This window comes from Alternaria arbusti, assembly GCF_024043155.1.
Source record: "Alternaria arbusti strain BMP 1465 chromosome Unknown scaffold_14, whole genome shotgun sequence".
In the NCBI taxonomy this organism is placed as follows: domain Eukaryota; kingdom Fungi; phylum Ascomycota; class Dothideomycetes; order Pleosporales; family Pleosporaceae; genus Alternaria; species Alternaria arbusti.
The window spans coordinates 706,721-723,231 of record NW_026249954.1 but is presented as its reverse complement, the minus strand read 5'-3'; the positions used below and the strand labels follow the sequence as shown (position 1 = coordinate 723,231).

Sequence of the window (16,511 nt, the reverse complement as noted above, 5' to 3'; positions counted from 1 at the left end):
GACTTTATACCGTGATTATTTTCTTCTACTAAAGCAAGCCGCAAGCAGCTTTGACTCGTAAAGCAAACTAAGACAGTAGATGGAAACAGATCTAAAAATGTCTTGATTGTCGTGATGTACGCAAAGCTGCAGACATTGTATCCATGTAGAACTTCGTCGTACCAAGCTAATCTGGCAGCGTGCAGTTTCTGCTAGAAACTGGTTTAGACTTTGTGCGCATGCAGCGTGATCTTACGCAATAGTACAATTATATTATAGCGGCTACGCTTTACGTCGCAACGGTAGCTTGCATGCAAGGTGTAGATGGAATTGTCGCACAGGGTTACCTACCTGGGTGTAATTACAGCAATCTTGACTAGCGCAACCCGTAGACGAGAGAAATTTTGAAGTTTGCCTTATTAGGAATATTGTTATACAGCTTGCATTTAGTAGTTTTACTCCGCTTTGTGTAACTCTAGCAAGAGACGACACGGCAAGCAGCGTTGTGGGCGTGCTGGACAAGATTGCGGCTTTCACAACTGGCTACACAAATGCAAGCTAGACGGCTTCTCTACCGCCCCACGCCCTTCTTATAAATCAATTTATCTAGCGTATAACTTGTCGTGACTACGCATACGAACACTGTCAGCTTGCCCTTCCGCAAGAACCGTATCTTACCCTCTCTATGCCCGATTCAAACAGTGGCAACAATACGCAGGGCCAGCAAGGGCCGTCTGAAGCTGAAATTAGCGCCATTATGAGAAAAGCGACTACATATCACCTGCAATGCATCATAATCCGGTACTTCGATCAAGGCTCCTCAGAGCGAAGCGCCATTATTAAAGTCCTTAACCATCTTCAATCGACTGTTCCTAATAGTCCAGCCAAGGGCGGGGTACAAGACATGGAGAGTACTATCCACGCTATTAACGAGCACATTGTACTGTATCTTATGGCGTACTACAATGACCATGCGAAGGATGTAGAGGACATACAACTTCGTGATAAACTTCGCGAGCTGTATAGTAAGTCTAAAACCCTAACCTATACGGCAACAATTATTGACAATTACAGAGGCACTGCAGAAGGCTGAGCTAGATATAGTGAAGCAACGAAAGCGGATCGATACGAAAGCGGCCATCGAAAAACTCAAGGCGTGCACGGGTGCCGTGGCGGCAGGCAGCGACCAGGCACCAGCCAGCGACCAGGCACCAGTCACTTCTGCCGTCGCAGCTACCCCTAATATACCGCTACAAAGCAGCAATATGATGGCAGGAGAGAAGCGCAAGTTAACCTCATCGTCTCCAAAACAGGCAAAATTCAGCTGGTCTTACAAGAGCAACAAAGTAGAGAAGGCTGGCTCTGATGAGGTCACCAGGCACAGCGGGGACGTTCCCATGGTCGATGCTCCTCCAGAAGAAGAAGATACAACACTATATGCTGCCACGGACGAGGACGATACCATGATCGATGCTACAGACGACGAGCACGCCGGAAAGAACTGCATCGACTCTGCAGCTACCTTGCCGGACTGGAAATGCACAGGCGAGGTTCCAGAATCACCACAGTGATGATGCTAAAGGTGAGGTGTCGTCAAAAGAAGAGGATAATGCTAGTGGTCGGAGGAAGCGGACAGAAGCAGCGATCAACGTTGAAAGCTTGGCTAGAGCGTTGGAGTGAGCAATTGAATATCCATAGTAGCCGAAGTCTCTGCACATCTCCTTCATACGAATTTCAAAGCTACCTATAGCCTTGGCCTTAACTATACTCGGCCCGTACTGCCTCTTCATCCTAGTCTGTGTGAAGAAAGGCGAGCTAGTTGTGGGTCGCTGGATGTACGTTTTGTCGGTTCCAATCTAGCAAGATGATCCCAGCACCTGCTCCATCGCTACGCACAGCAGCGTAGACCCTTGGCGTTGTGGCACCAAGAAGTGCAACCATTATGGGTAGATTCTTTTTTTCTACACGTACATTTCGATGTACATCTGCGCCCACAGGTACAGTATAGTAGATTGCTGTTTTTCAGCTCCGCTGCAAACTCCATCACGCAATTGGCATGCTCGGGGACTAGACTAGGAAGCGTGTCGAGAACTTGGGTCAGTTGCCTAGGAACTGGTTCGTTGGTCGAGTTGTACTGTGGGATGATAAATCGGAGCTGCTCGAGAACTGAGGGTACACTGTCTCTAGTCCATTCCATTCCACCCATTGCTAGCGAGTCTTTACCGGTGAGTACGAAATGAGGAACAAAATAACCAGGCCTCATGATCAACATGTCCCCAGGACGAAGTAGCACTGCGCGGAAGAGGTCTACAGGGGGGGTCCAAGCATCCCCCTCTTTTCCAAACTTGTTTGCTTCTAGTTCAGTTACACGGCGAGTGGGTACAAACCACAGCTTGAAGCCAGTAACTACTTGGACCCAGGTTCCGTCAAGCACGTCCATATGGTAGCCAGAAGCCGCACCCCGTTCTCCGAGGAGAAGAAATGCGAGACAGGATTCCAGATCGACATGTTGCAGTTCTGATGTGGAACGGCGCTTAACATGCTCTTTTCCAAGGTCTCTGGATCCTGGCTGATGATGGGCATCGATTCTCTTGACAGCGCGATGCAGCAGACGAAGGTTGAGGTCATCGAGCAGTACAGGACGACGATGCAGTTCGAGCTTGGATCCTGAAATGTCTAGAAAGTTGTAGGGAGGGGTGCCCGCATCAAGCAACGTTGGAAGCGACGCAGTGCTGCCTCGCTGTTCAAGACGATTGCAGACTTCCGGGATAGACATATAAGGCTCGTTGCTCATATCACGCGAGTACGGCTGATACTCCAACTTCGCATGCGTCCATGCTTGAAGCTCTGTGACTAGGTCGCTCACAGTCGGCAGCCTTGCCTGCTCCTCCCTTGGTATATAGATACACGGGATATCCGGAAGGCCAGCAGCCCTATCGGTAGCTGTTCGAAGCTGCTGTGCGGAAGCACACAGAACTTGTGCCGCTTCAGTTTCCTGTGGCTGGGTGAGCTCCAAGTCTTTGCCAAAAGTAGCCATGGACGCGTAGAGTCCATCGCCACCCTCATGGTGGTTATAGATGCGGATGTACTCATGGTAGTGTCTCATAAGAGGGTCCGACTTGTGTAGCCACGTGGGACAGTGCTCTACGACTTGAGCAATCTCTTTCGTGAGTTGGGCGACGAAGTCTGCATAAGGCGCATTACTGCCACTCCTGCTGTCAAGACTACGTCTTTCGTCCGTGATGTCGTCTGATTCCCGCGTGTCCCCATTGCTCGTCCCAGACGCTTGTCGACTCGCAATTCCCTGTTGTCTTGCACTCTCTGCGTTCGGCTCTACAGATACCGCGGCCAAAGCCTCACGATTTGTTTCCGTCGGCGCAGTGAGAAAAGCTACGGCCGTAGGCTGTGGGATGTTTAGGCAGGAGAGACAGCTACGCTCGTACGGGTTTCCATCCGGGGTAGGCGTTAGGAGACGACGAAATTCGGTGCTCGGCTTGTCTTTTCTGCACTTGGTGCACAATGACCTCCCCAACGTAGGATCCTTGATGAGCTTGTTGCGCCTCTCTCTGCATCGTGCGCTTCTGACCTCATTTCTCTTTATGCAATGGTCGCACTGTCGCTTCCCCGCCCGCTTGACACGGCGTCTGTTGCAGCTTTTGCAAAGTGATTCCTCGCAAGCCACGCACGTTGCAGCGGTCGTTCGATTGATCTCTCGCCCGCAGCAGGAACACAGCGGCATGACTGCAGGATGTGAAAGTAGTTGGAGTATGAGTAGCCCAGAAACTTAGTGTGTGAACGCAGAGAAGTCGGCGAGGGAATTAGTAGTGTGATCTGGTGAAGATTTGTCTTGGGTGTGTCCGCTGATCGTGTCAAGACGTTTAAGAATGTCGGGAAGAAGTAGGCGCGTGAAGTGGGCGCGTGAGGTGGGCGCGTGAGGTGGGCGCGTGAGGTGGGCGCATCAAACAAGGGCTGTTGGGCGCGTCAGGGTTCACATGGGCACAGACCTCGGTCAGCCCGAATCGGTTTAGCGCGAGACGACCGCCTGACGTTTGCATCAGACATGTTTCCTTCGCACTGTGACATTAACCACTCTAGCTCAACCTAAAAAGGCTCTTACATTTCTCCAAGCCGCCATGCCGAGAAACGATCAGGTACTGCTACTGCGGGACATACCAACGTCGGATCGCTTCTTCTGGAAAGACACGCACGAAGAACATGTGCAACTCTGGAACAAGGGAGCGAGTGAGCACATTGTCGCTGACCGAACCGCGGACGGTACTCAGAACATGTTCTTGGCCGCCAACGCCGTCACGATCATGGCTCTCAACGAATTCGTGGTTCACCAGGCCAATAGCAAAGCAACAGAGGAAGCGGAACGCCATGGAGGATACTTTGTCTTCTTTCCCAGTCAGGATCAGCTTAAAAAGGTGGGCGGAAAGAACGATGCACGGACGATAGAGGCTGCAGGGTAACTTGTTTGAAATACGAGAGTTGTGCTGCGCTGACTGGACACTAGACACGATTTCCCGGCCATAATGTTCATGGATTACAATTGGTGCGCTGAAAGCTCAGCTAGCTTCCAGGGAAGCAGTCACCGAGTACGATACCTTGCGTGCCATGGCCTCTGTAACCCGCCGGCATTGGACACGCCCGTCTACACATTCCAGTACAGCAGCAATGGTCATCAGCGAATCTTTCGTACCGATTCCTTCATCATTCTCGAGACATTGACAGCACATTATGTTCTCTTGGGCTCAGAGCTATCGAAAATCTTGGGAGAACCTGGAAAGGACGGCTGGTACAAAGGCCAGCGTGCGATCTGGTCTTCTGCTACAACGGACAAGAATGCACTCCTTCTACAAAAGCTAGACGAGTACAGGGTTGAGGGCATCGAAGACCTATACTATAAGATTCGCGAGCGCTGCCAAGAACCAGAGCCCGCGCCGCTCTCATTTCGAGAAGTTTGGACAACAGTGCCCCGCCCTAGAAACCCCGAGCCAGGCTGTCCGCTGGGATTGATTCCCAACATGGACGCCTCCAAAGCGGGGCCTACCTCCAGGCGTTTCCGCCCTCGCTTGGGGCAGGTCGAGAAGGACGCAGCTTGGACAGATGAGGCAGGCGAAGGCGAAAGCAATAACAGCGACTCAACATTGGAGGAACAATCCGCATACACGTAGTTACGTAGGGAATCTAGCATGGTAATCTAGTCAGACTTGCAAAGTGGCACCTGGTACCGTCTCCATCTTGTCGCGAAAAGAGACCGACGCTGGCGCCCTTTCTTCTTGAGACTGCTCAGGCCTTGCAAGGATGCATTCTACCCGAAGTATGAGAGGGCACAGGAGCTTGCTGGTGCTTGCAGTTTCTTCTTTGTAACAACCAGTCGGGACCTAATCCTCCTTGTTCTGTCATTTTTGACGCCACCTCGGTAACGGGGTAAAACACTAACGGGCTGATGCAGATGGCGACCTGGGCTGCCAGATGTGTCTCGGGTTCTTCCTACATGTCTGTCCGTGCAGCCTACGCGCCCAAGCCCCGGCGCATTCGCACTCGTGCGCTCCTCCGCACATTTGTCGACAAGCAGTATCAGAGGTGTGTTATAGGGCCCATGACCAGGGAAGGCGTGACCGGTGGGGCTCGCCTTCCAACCAAAGCCTATCCACCCACCACCCTCTACTTTGTCCAACACCAATCTTGGACATTTCAACAAGTAGTATATCGCATAATGCGCTCGTTCATGGAGGGATAATCGCCGTTGCGGTGGATCATCGCTCCTGCACGCGAGGTCTGTTTGCCATGTCCACAATCATGCCAAGCGGTTGCTGGCACAGGCGGCTTGTGTTTGTTCCTTCCTCCATTACATCACCTGGGCAGTCTCGCAGCAGTCTCTCACAACACCGCTTGTCCGCCGCTACAAATCCATTCTCTTGGCCGCCAACTAGACTGTGTGCATCAGCGCGCAACCTTTACTTACACGTCCAGCGCGGTGAGGGAGTCATCAAAGAACAGGCGTCTCTAGATCTCAGACAACTGCTCGGTTTGTGTCTGAGCTTGGACTGTCTCTTTGTCTTCGCGCAGTGATTGCGATTGCGTCATAAGCAAGCGCCACCATCTATATACGTTATAAGGACAGGCTTGTAAGGCGGCTGAATGAAGTATACACACGCCTTGTCAAGTGCAACAATGCCTCACAATGTGGTTGGTACTCGCTCAACTGATGCTGTCAAGGGAAATGAAGCGGATCGTGGAGATGGGAGATCGGCCAAAGGTATTGCAGACAGCATCCCGTACGTATCCTTCGTTATATCCATCCCATAGGTACATAGGCTTGATATTGACTCTGCTGCAGGCGCACATCAAACACAAAAAGATACAATGATTATGTTGAAGGAAATCACGCAGCGCTTGAAGAGGCTATCAACGGTGCTGAGTATGTAGATCCCTACTGTTTTCTTAGGCTCACACACTGGTATGCTAACCGTTTGTTTTTAGTAGAGCTCTATCGACTACAGTCTCGACAGTGCCTGATGTAGAGGACCCCATCGTTCAGGCTCTTGTGGCCTTCAGATCACTCTTGCTAGACCCACGGCCGACCTTCCATCTCCGTATGTTGCAAACAAGGAAGGATACGATCCTCAACGCAATAAGCGGCATGCTTGATCCAACAAGTGCCAAACCTATTATCGCACGGCTAGAATATCACACCCCAGAAGATATCAAGAGGTTGGTGTTTGATCATGCGGCCGATCAGCATTTTCAGGGTCTACAGGATAGACCTGGAGTGGGCAAGACAGGCTCTCCTGGCTACAAACAGCTGGAAAAGTGGCTATACGACCCACGAGCATTTCCGATACTGTCCTCTGTCTATGATAGGTCTACGATATGCCCAGCAGTACTTCCCGAAGTCTGCCGCATCAGCGAGTTCATCCGCGTCGGTGTGGGTCGGGCGTGGATACGACAGAGCACGTTCGTCTTTGTAGCCGAAGACTACGAAGGAGTGAGGCGCGAAACGTCATGGCTGCGCGCTTTCTTGGCTCACTTCCCCGGCCGCGCATCACCATTTGCGCTTCTCCACACCATCTGCCTCCCGTATTGGAGTTCATGCCCCTTTGCGGCCGATTCGAAGCTCGACATAGTTCGCGAATGCGCTTTGCAGGCGCCGTTGCGTACCCTGAAGCTGGGCATTCAGCAGAAGGATCTACGTGGGTATATCGACTCGCCAGTTTCAGACGCCAGCATCTGGGAATACATAGAGTTGAGCGGTCTTTGTAAGCTCTTTGACCAGGATATCAAAGAGGTCGTACTTGTCAAGGGAGTTCTAGAAGACTACCCAGGCTTCTGGATCACGGAAACCAGAGAGGATTGGGACTTGTGGACACGCAAGATCGGCGCGGCTTTACATAAAGGCTTTATGCATCGCAACCGCAAAACGCGGATCTACATCGATTGGGATTCGGACTGGCAAACGGCGAAGGACGACAGCGCCCTTTATCTTGAGCAAATCACCATGGAAACATACCAAACCCTACTTGGGGCATGTCCAAGCAATTATGGGGCTTGATTTTACGGCCCCTTCGTGTGCATCTGGGGAGGTTCGACGCTCTGCGCTGAGAAGACGACTATGGTCCACCGGGTGGTTGACGTCGATGTACCCTGGAATGGCTCGTATCTCGTATGAACGAATGCCTTGCCACCTTAGAAGTGTTGGAAGAAATAGGCAGGTCGCGTGATTTAGATATATCCTCCTCGTGGTTTTCAAAGACGAAAAAAATGATTCTTCGAACAATGAGATTCCACAGCCCCTTGATTTTTGTGTTGCAAGACAGTCTAAGCCTTGCCTCGGTGTAATCTGTGTCTGCGTGCTGAGATAACCTTGGAGCTGGTCAAGCGAGCACGAAGGCTGCATGTAACAGGATTAGAAGTCGGTCGTGAAACGCAGACGAAAATGAAAACCATAGCCAAGTGGAACCGCCTTCGCCCCCTGCAAAGCATCCACGGGTACTAAAGACTGCACATGTCGTTTGTACTTTTCGTGCGCATATTGCACGCTAGTGGAAGGCGAAAATAGTACATTGCATATAAAGTACCCCTCGCTGATACGTATTTGCACCTCTACCAAGACAGGCTGACCTTCGCAATCGCGCGACATTATGAATCCAGCACACAACAACAACAACAACAACAATGCGCTCGACACTCAGTTTTCCCAGTTACCTCACTCCGGCAGTGAGTTTGGCTCTAAGCTACAAGAATTATGTCTATACGTCTGGCCACGCCTCGAGACACATCCCGAAACAATGTCTCGTTATGCTAGCCAGCTTATTGAGCTTCTCAGCGATGCTGGAAACCTCGCAGTCGTCTCCCATGTTATACCCGAATTGCGGCCTGGTGCACCGGCGGTCGAGTGCTCACTCCAGCGGGATATTATGACAAGAATTGCCTGCGCTCGTTCTCGTCTCCACGACATCGACCAAACCGATCCGTCTACGTATTACAAGCAAGTTCCGCGCTACGAGGAGGAGCAACGCATCTTTCAGGAGGCAGAAATGTATCGAGCTAGTCTTCTAGTTCAGCACAGCGGTCACTTGTCCAACGAGCAAAAGGGCAGATTTAGAGCCTGGATTGATGCATGTCCAATCCGGGGACCAGGACCCACTCAGTACGTAGCCAGGTTCAAGCAAAATGCCTCGTTATACTGACATGCGCTCTAAAGCCCAGAGATCAGCCACCCGACTCTTGATAAGTGTTGAAGAGAGTATTAATGGCGTCAAGCATGGACGCGATAAAAATGGGTGCAGAGAGGGGAGCAGTTGCATCCATCACAAGGAAGGAGTTTCCTGGTGTACTTGGGATGCGATACTTTGGTCTTCCTATGTTGTCCCGTGGTAATTTGGTGACGCAACGCAGATGAGCGACTCACAACTTCCAAAATCTATGTGTACCTATCCAATCAGGTCCTCTTGAAAAGAAAAGTATCGTCAACACAAGAGCTTCGCTCTCTTCCCGTTAGCCTTAGCACCATACAAATACACACTTTCTCTATGCCCTAATTCCATGTTTTATTGCTCAGAGTTGGTGTCTATAGCAAGCGATGTCCCTGTGCACATGGTGATTTCGGGTACCTCCAAGACAGCTGAGGGGCAACTGATACGCGAGAAGATGTCCTTGAAGGAGGGGTATCGCAAATCCAAGACCTCTCTTCATGTCAAACCGTCACCTTTGGCTTCTACGCATCATTGCCTTTGCTCACGTCGTCATTCATGTCGAACAACTCAACCTGTGCGCCTTGGCTGACCACTTCCTGGGGCATGCTCCCGACCTCAGTAACAAGCCTCTCATTAAGCGCTTGAATGGTGGTGCGATACTCTCTAGGTTCTCGTAACATTGTAGCTGGGTAGGAGAAACTATTGACATCTAGGAAACGATGCAGCAATCCCCACAGCTCACTCCAGGCGTCATCGTGGCTGCGCTGGTACAAAAGGGGTCCTCGAGCTGCTACCAGATAGTCTGCAATGGCGCATCGGGTATGCAGCATACCAGACAAGTACGGTACACGAATGGAGCGTTCGGGGTTTTTAGCTCTCTTGTCGGTTTCAAGGTTGCTAGTGTAGATTTGGATTTGCTCGGCGGTAAGACTAACATCAGCTGTAGGGACTACGTAGAGTGGGCCCTGGAGGTCCAGGGTTTCCGGAAGCAGAGGATCGAAAAGTAGAAGCCGATGGGACGATTCGCGCGAATTGAGACGTCGCAATTGACTTGACGAGAGGGCTGGACCGTGAGAGGTGGTGGGCGCTTGCTTGGCGTAAGCATAGAGACACACTATTGGTGTCATGCTTGGTAGCTGACTAAGGAACTTGGGGGGAATGGTAGACCTTTGGAAGTTGTCGTATTCGACTTCTGTCCAACGGTACGAGAGAAGGGCAAAGTCTCCCGAGGGACCCATCGGGGGCAGCGCTACTACGAGGCCCGATCTGCGAAGAGCACATTGTTTCATAAGACCGTTGTAGAGTCGTTTCTGGAAGGTCTCGGGTGTTCTTCTGCTACTCAACGCAGCCAGTGGTGGTGAAGGTGTCGTACGAAGTGGCGCCTGAATGGCAAGCAACTCGGCCAACCTCTCATTAACCTTTTTTGACAAGTATGAAGTGAAGCCGTTGGCGCGCATCCGACGCGAGGACTCAAGTCGTGGTGCGGGATGTTGTTCGATGATCCGGGCGATCTGCTCGACCCACCTGCCCTCAGCGTCCATGAACATACCATAGGCCTGGAATCTACCGAAATCGGCTTCCTTGTCTTGGGTGGTGTAAAATTCTTCCGGAATGCGGCATTCTGGTATAAAGAGTAGATATGGGACGGCGGCGATTGTGCTTTTGTACTCGAATTCATACAGCAAAAAGTCAAACCTTGTTCATGTCAGCACAATCGTGTAGCGAATCAGGGGCTGCGCGAAAATACCTCTCGAAGGGTGTGAAGTAGTACCTGATTTCATCTCCCGTGCCAGTACGGCCAATAGATGCTCTGAGGTTGTTTGTAATGGCCGATCGATCGGTGCGGCCATCCTTCTTGTACTGTACGAGGAACTGCCGATTGTTCTTGACAATCTTGAAATCGGCGAGCCGCGGAGCAAGGTGCACGAAATCAAAGACGAGATCGGCTTGTGGGTTCGATAGAATGGCTCGATACATGTCCATAACGCCCAGGAACGCATTGTAATGCTGGCTAGTGGAGTGTGGTTCCAAGAAGGGCGCGAAACTCGTCACTTTGGCGGGGCGCCAGCCAGGGAAGCTCTGACCAGTCCATGGGTTCGCGTAGTCCCCGTGGCCATGTGCGCAGTCTACTATGCGCGCTACAGCGTCGCTTAATAGGGCTAATGGCATTCGATATGGTGAGCCCCAGAGGTTTAGAGGACCATTCTGGGAAGGGCTTGTTTGTGGTGTCCTTGTCGTGTTCAACTGGAAATACGTGTTTGACGCGTTCTTACCCAGCGGCGGGGCAGGTGGCATATGTGTGTTTGGTATTAGCTCGACAAAGGTTGGATCGGAACCCGAGACGCAAATGTAGAACGCGGCGGATTTGCTCTGCTCGATCGACGTAAGGTAGATCTGAGCAGAAGGGTCTTGTTCTGATGAGCTTTTGACGTCGAAGAGTACCAACTCCTTCACGTGCTCCTTGTCCCTTTTGTAACGAGTGAACCACTCGCGCGCTCGCCAAAACCGTTCGGCGTAGCTGTGAGGAGGAGAGATTGTGCCCTGGGGCTCGGTGCAATCGACGGCGCCGTCGACGGCGGCGAACTCGAAGGCGCGTATGATCCGCGCGGAGGGGTAAAGAACGGCAAAGATGTTGGCCTCGTGGTCAGCACCTTTGTTGCGCTTCAAGAGCGGCTCCAAAGCCCATAAGAGTGAACGGGGACCCATGGCGGCGATAGTTGGCGGAGTGATCGACGGCTTTCGCTTGCGGGCACTACTGTACTAAATTGGGGCCTAGCGCACGTTCATCTCAAGCTCGGCTACCGGTACTGGGCCCACACGCCCGTGCGGCCGAGAGAACGCGGTGGAGCCCACCCGACCCCGAACCCGCATCCCCGCAAACTCAACAGCCCTTTACTCTAGCTATGAAGCATTGGCTAGAATCGCGCGGTTAACGATGAACGGTGGTACCACCTGGGCATAGAACTGGCCAGACAGCTATTGACTCCTTGGCGGGGTTACTGCTGTATAGAGGTTATAGATGCCATACGTGCCTAGATACCTTGGTATCTTTGGGCGGTGTGCCCAGGTGTTCTATCAAGTTTTGTCAACGATTAAGGTCGTCTTTGATGTGGCTGTTGTTGAATGAACATGTTGAATGTAAACCTTCCACCATTTCCATTTGCCGAGCCACCTGGGCAGAGTAGGGTACCGGCGTACTCATAGACGCACTGCGAACGTCGTGCGCCTTGCCGCGCCGTAGAATGTCTGCGAGTGTCTTAGGCTGCTCTTCCAAGGGTTTCGTCTGGATTTGGCGAGCGCATTGGACTGGGAAATTGGTTGGATGGATGGTCTGCTGATGGGCGCGATGTGGGTGACCTTGGGGCTGGTGGACGAGCAAACCGGTATGCGCAAGATGAGACGACAAGGGTCTAGATGGAAGCTTCCTACATATAATAATGCTACAGCTACAGTTACCAGCACTCGTTTTCCTGGCCGTAGTAACACCTCTAGGCAGACCTAGCCAGGTGTATTCGCGATCACCCTTCTTATGGGAAAGAAAAGGCACGGTGGTCATCTAAAAATGACCCAAGGAGACGGGCGACTGTTGGCGGATTGGGATTAGGCCTGTGTGGGAAGCAGTATTCGCAATGATACTCTTCTGGGCTTATGGTCAAGATCGCCCCATTTCCATCTTGGTATACGTTCCGCGCTTGTCCACCTTTCGAGTCACCCTGGGCGCGCTGGTAGGCTACCTGCTCGAGACAGGGAACACAGATGGGATGCCCTTGTAATTGTTAGCATACTACTTGTTAGCTATAGTGGAAGACTGCCTAGGTACGTACCGCAGGGTACATCGACCAGTTCATAGGTTGGAACGCCTCCCATGCATATACCACAGTCAAGAATGTTGTCTATTCGAAGGGAACGTAGCTGTTGTAGGCCAGAAGCGAGATGCAGGGGGCAGTAAAGGCGATGATCGCGGTCTCGGTAAGCCTTGAAACACTCCTCACAGCACAGCTGCACAGTCAGTAATGAACTAGGCAGCTCTCTGACACAGACGTACACTCTTACACCCATCCAAAACAAACATGTCTAGACCTGTGGGAGTATTGTGTTCCGGAATGCAGCGGGAGACACATTCAAGAATCATGACATCGTCGTCTTGAACAGATGGTCTTCCTTTCCGACGTTTTCTTTCGCCCTCTTCGTCTCCACCGGTTTGCCTGAAACGTTTGGTGTCGGGCAGGCTCGCATGTAATGTATGCCGGCGCTTTGCATCTGCTCGCGCGCTTAGTGACTGGCCTTGGTGGTTGACTAGATCTTCTTCGGCCGTGATGGCCTTGCGATCGTACTTCTGATCGATGTAATGGGTCTACAATATGCATGAGCTTTGAGGGATCTGTGTCAAAGATGGTATCCTACCATGGCTTCATTAATCACACTATCAGTAGCCTGGAGCCACCATGAATTGGTTGCTATCAGCGTGACTGGTGCACCGAGATGCTCTGCTAGCAGGTATCGTGCCTGAGTGTGGACAGCGTTGAACGCACACCCATCTTCGATTATGTCTGCTACAATAACTCGAAGCTTATGTGACAACCCACTAGAAAGGCCACCGCAGTCACGATAGATTGCTGCCGCGTCTGAAGCTTGAGTCAGCTATTGTTTTCGTGAATTAAAGCGCTAGAGTTATGCATGTACCTTGAAGTGGTGCTGACCTAGAAGTTGTGCCAGACTGGTTGCGGAACGAGCTTCCCGGATAACGACTAGACCTTGACACTTGATAGCGCATCTTAGTATATGTTGTGCAAGCTTCCTTTCAAGACTGTAGACGGAGAATCGGGAGTTTTGGAGAAGGCGTTGTGGAAGTGAGGGCAAGTAGAGGTAGGCGTTGGTTGACTAGAAGCAATTCTTCTCTCAAGTACTCGCAGGTTGGAGAGGCAACTTCTGAGACATGTGAGATTCTCATACAAGTCGAGTGAACACACAGCTCTGACCAATTCTAATTGTCTTAGACTGTCTTGTAACAAAGGGCAAAGAATCAGGATAGCTAGATGCAATAGACTAACGTCTTACGGTCAGAAGACATGGGCAGACGCGGAAAAAAAATAGGTGCACCTCAATCTGAGGCGATGTACTCCTTTTAAGCAGCCGGATGCAGAGGTACACAAACCTCGACTGGCGCCATAGCAATTTGTACGAATGGATTGTTGTTTGCCATTCTTGAGGGTAGATCCTCACCGTTGCAGCAAACCTTGGAAAGCTAAGAATCTATCAATGCGCTGAATCACGATAGAGACAATTGGAACGCAGGGCTCATACCGCTCTAGACAAGGGTAATAGTAGAACAGGAACCATTTGCGACAAAACGAAAGCGAGGCAGACACGACAAGACATAGGCTAGACCGTGTTTTGAGCCATACATGCCGTTAAACATGATGCAGATTTGATTCACAATGTAGCAGAACTCAAGCTATAAGAGTACGACTCTTATTCTGCAAAATCCTCACCAGCAAGTGCTTACACAGAATCATCTCCTCCTGACCTACCACGACCGAATTGGCAAGATACAAACACATCTAGTTTGGCACGACAAAATACCACTCACAATACTATGGGCGACACTGTAGACGCTAACATGGACATGGGCATGGTTTACCTGCCTGCCCTCGTCTATAACCCGCAGAACGAAAACTTCGAGAAGAACGACGGTAGCGAGAGCAACGGCAGATATCTTTCAGACACAGAAGACGAGAACCCAGAGATGGGGGACGAGAACTCAGAGATGGAAGACGATGACGAAGAGATAGAAGACGATGACGAAGAGATGGAAGACGAAGACGAAGAGATGGAAGACGAAGAGATGGAGGACGATGACGAAGAGATGGAAGACGAAGAACTAGAGGAAGATATCGAGACTGATGATTCCTGGGACACAGAAGACGAGGACTTCATTGACGATAGCGAGAATGACGATTTCTCGGCTATGGACGATGAAGATTTTACCGACTCCGACTCCGACCTTGACGACGAGTCCGACTCTGGCTTCGACGACTTTGACGACTTTGACGACGCAATTGACAACGACGTCCTCTCAGAGGAGGAGATTGACTCTTGCTCTGTCTCTGACAGCGAGGTAGAAGATTTCGAATACAAATTGCGAAAGACCCACAACCCTAGACATATCAAAAGCCTGGATAGAAAGCTAGAGCACTATGATGAGGACACAGACAATATGCAAGGGGTTTCAGACGGCGATCATAACCTGACTGTTGCGTACGAGGGCGTACACGGCTACGTAGTAGCCGACGATGAGTCCATGGAGATTCTAAACGGATCGAGTAAGTCTCGCGTAATGGATGCGCTGCCCGCTACAACAGACTCGTATGCTGTGATCACTGCCCTGGATAGGAATGTCTCCAGTCATTCTGTCGTTGCCACTAGAGATCCGTTCGACGCCCCCATCATGGATGAGGAGCAAACAGCAAACTACCACTCGTGGTATGGTGCTGATCCTGACGATGATGCTCAGATACCTTTGGACCATGGTGAGCGGACAACGGCAGTCTTTGATAGTCTCTATCCGTATTTGGATGTATTGATTCACGCCCAGGTCGGGGGTGAGAGCAAGGTACTGGTTATATGCCCCTACAACTTCAGGGCCATTGGCGAAGTCCTACACGACATTGTCCAAGTTCATCGCCCTGGTCACGGAGGGTATGTCGAAGTACTGCACGCCAGCAACGGTAATGGGACGATGCCAGACGTGGCAACTGTCCGCGCTATGTTGAAAGCCCAAAAGAAGAGCATGGTATGGGACATGGTCGTGTGTTTTGGCTATCCTAGCAATGGACGCGCAGTCAAGGAGTGGCTTGAAGGGGTGACTGAGCTTGTGCGGTCTCAAGGTGTACATGCTAGGGGTCACATCATGCTTGAGCTCGGTGGTGGTGTTGGCGAACATTGGCAGGCGATTGCCAGCAGATACGATAGGTACTGCGCTAGTAGCGGCATCCGTCTGGTAAGCTTGAACTCAATGACGGGAAACCAAGCCACGGATCATCTTCGACTAGCAGCGCGTTGCCTGACGTTGGCTCGGGATCTAGCTCGAGTTCCAAAGCCGGGACTTTACAGCAAGACAATTGCTATTCTTCGCATCCAGGCGGGTGAATTGAAGACAAGGATGTCTTATGCTACTCAGGTTCTAGCACAACAGCGTGGACCTGCATACGGTGTGTTTATTCCAGACAGCGCTTCAGATAGCGACAGCTGGTGGGACTTGACTGGCGAACAGTGACTAGTTGAGCTGGACGTTGAGGTCGACGCGGTGTTGTGGAGAGTTTGGACATCTGGCGCAGACGAACACTGGGGTTGATCTTGGGCTAATCTGGGGTTGAATCTACCGTAGCGTTGATATAGATTGGTTATCTTTGGAATTATAATGTGCACTAACTACCTCTTTTTCAGTGAACCCCACGAATGGAGTTTAAACTATTCTCGTTCGGAACTACTTGTTTTTGATCGAACAGCTCCTTCACTGAGATAAACCATGCTCCGACACCACCAGATTTGGTGGCTCCATGGGTACCTGGGCAGTGTTTAGACGACATTGGATGCTCGTTGTAAACTAGCGCATATGTTCAATATTCGAAATTTGATGGTCTGCGAGGCGAAACGAGCAATGTGACGGCGGTGTAGGGATACGATAGTGGCGTCGGCGGCAACAAGGGCTAAGCTCGGAGGGTATGATGGGTACCATAGAATGAAATCCGAAGTGATTCCGAACGGAATAAAGACGCCCCGCTTACCCGGGCTTTGCCGGGGGGGGGGGGGGGGGGGGGGGGGGGGGGG

At 51.3% G+C, this 16,511-nt stretch overlaps 5 protein-coding genes across 5 annotated transcripts; 4 read left to right on the top strand and 1 right to left on the bottom strand.

The window, feature by feature from the left end:
• Positions 1 to 664: 664 nt before the first annotated feature.
• Positions 665 to 1,550, top strand: J4E86_008803 (uncharacterized protein; the record flags this gene model as incomplete). Its single annotated transcript, XM_051449312.1, has 2 exons — positions 665 to 1,004; positions 1,054 to 1,550. 2 exons carry the CDS (start codon positions 665 to 667, stop codon positions 1,548 to 1,550), a joined length of 837 nt encoding a protein of 278 aa, XP_051299731.1.
• A 2,562-nt stretch (positions 1,551 to 4,112) lies between these two features.
• On the top strand, positions 4,113 to 5,156 carry J4E86_008802 (uncharacterized protein; the record flags this gene model as incomplete). Its single annotated transcript, XM_051449311.1, has 2 exons — positions 4,113 to 4,447; positions 4,496 to 5,156. 2 exons carry the CDS (start codon positions 4,113 to 4,115, stop codon positions 5,154 to 5,156), a joined length of 996 nt encoding a protein of 331 aa, XP_051299730.1.
• Positions 5,157 to 6,169: 1,013 nt separating this feature from the next.
• On the top strand, positions 6,170 to 7,537 carry J4E86_008801 (uncharacterized protein; the record flags this gene model as incomplete). The annotated part of the gene is made up of 2 exons (XM_051449310.1): positions 6,170 to 6,263; positions 6,489 to 7,537. The coding sequence occupies 2 exons, from the start codon at positions 6,170 to 6,172 to the stop codon at positions 7,535 to 7,537; spliced, it is 1,143 nt and encodes a 380-aa protein (XP_051299729.1).
• Positions 7,538 to 9,202: 1,665 nt separating this feature from the next.
• J4E86_008800 (uncharacterized protein) lies at positions 9,203 to 11,387 on the bottom strand (the record flags this gene model as incomplete). Its single annotated transcript, XM_051449309.1, has 2 exons — positions 9,203 to 10,376; positions 10,429 to 11,387. The coding sequence occupies 2 exons, from the start codon at positions 11,385 to 11,387 to the stop codon at positions 9,203 to 9,205; spliced, it is 2,133 nt and encodes a 710-aa protein (XP_051299728.1).
• Positions 11,388 to 14,301: 2,914 nt separating this feature from the next.
• J4E86_008799 (uncharacterized protein) lies at positions 14,302 to 15,957 on the top strand (the record flags this gene model as incomplete). The annotated part of the gene is made up of 2 exons (XM_051449308.1): positions 14,302 to 15,681; positions 15,862 to 15,957. 2 exons carry the CDS (start codon positions 14,302 to 14,304, stop codon positions 15,955 to 15,957), a joined length of 1,476 nt encoding a protein of 491 aa, XP_051299727.1.
• Between the last annotated feature and the right edge of the window lie 554 nt (positions 15,958 to 16,511).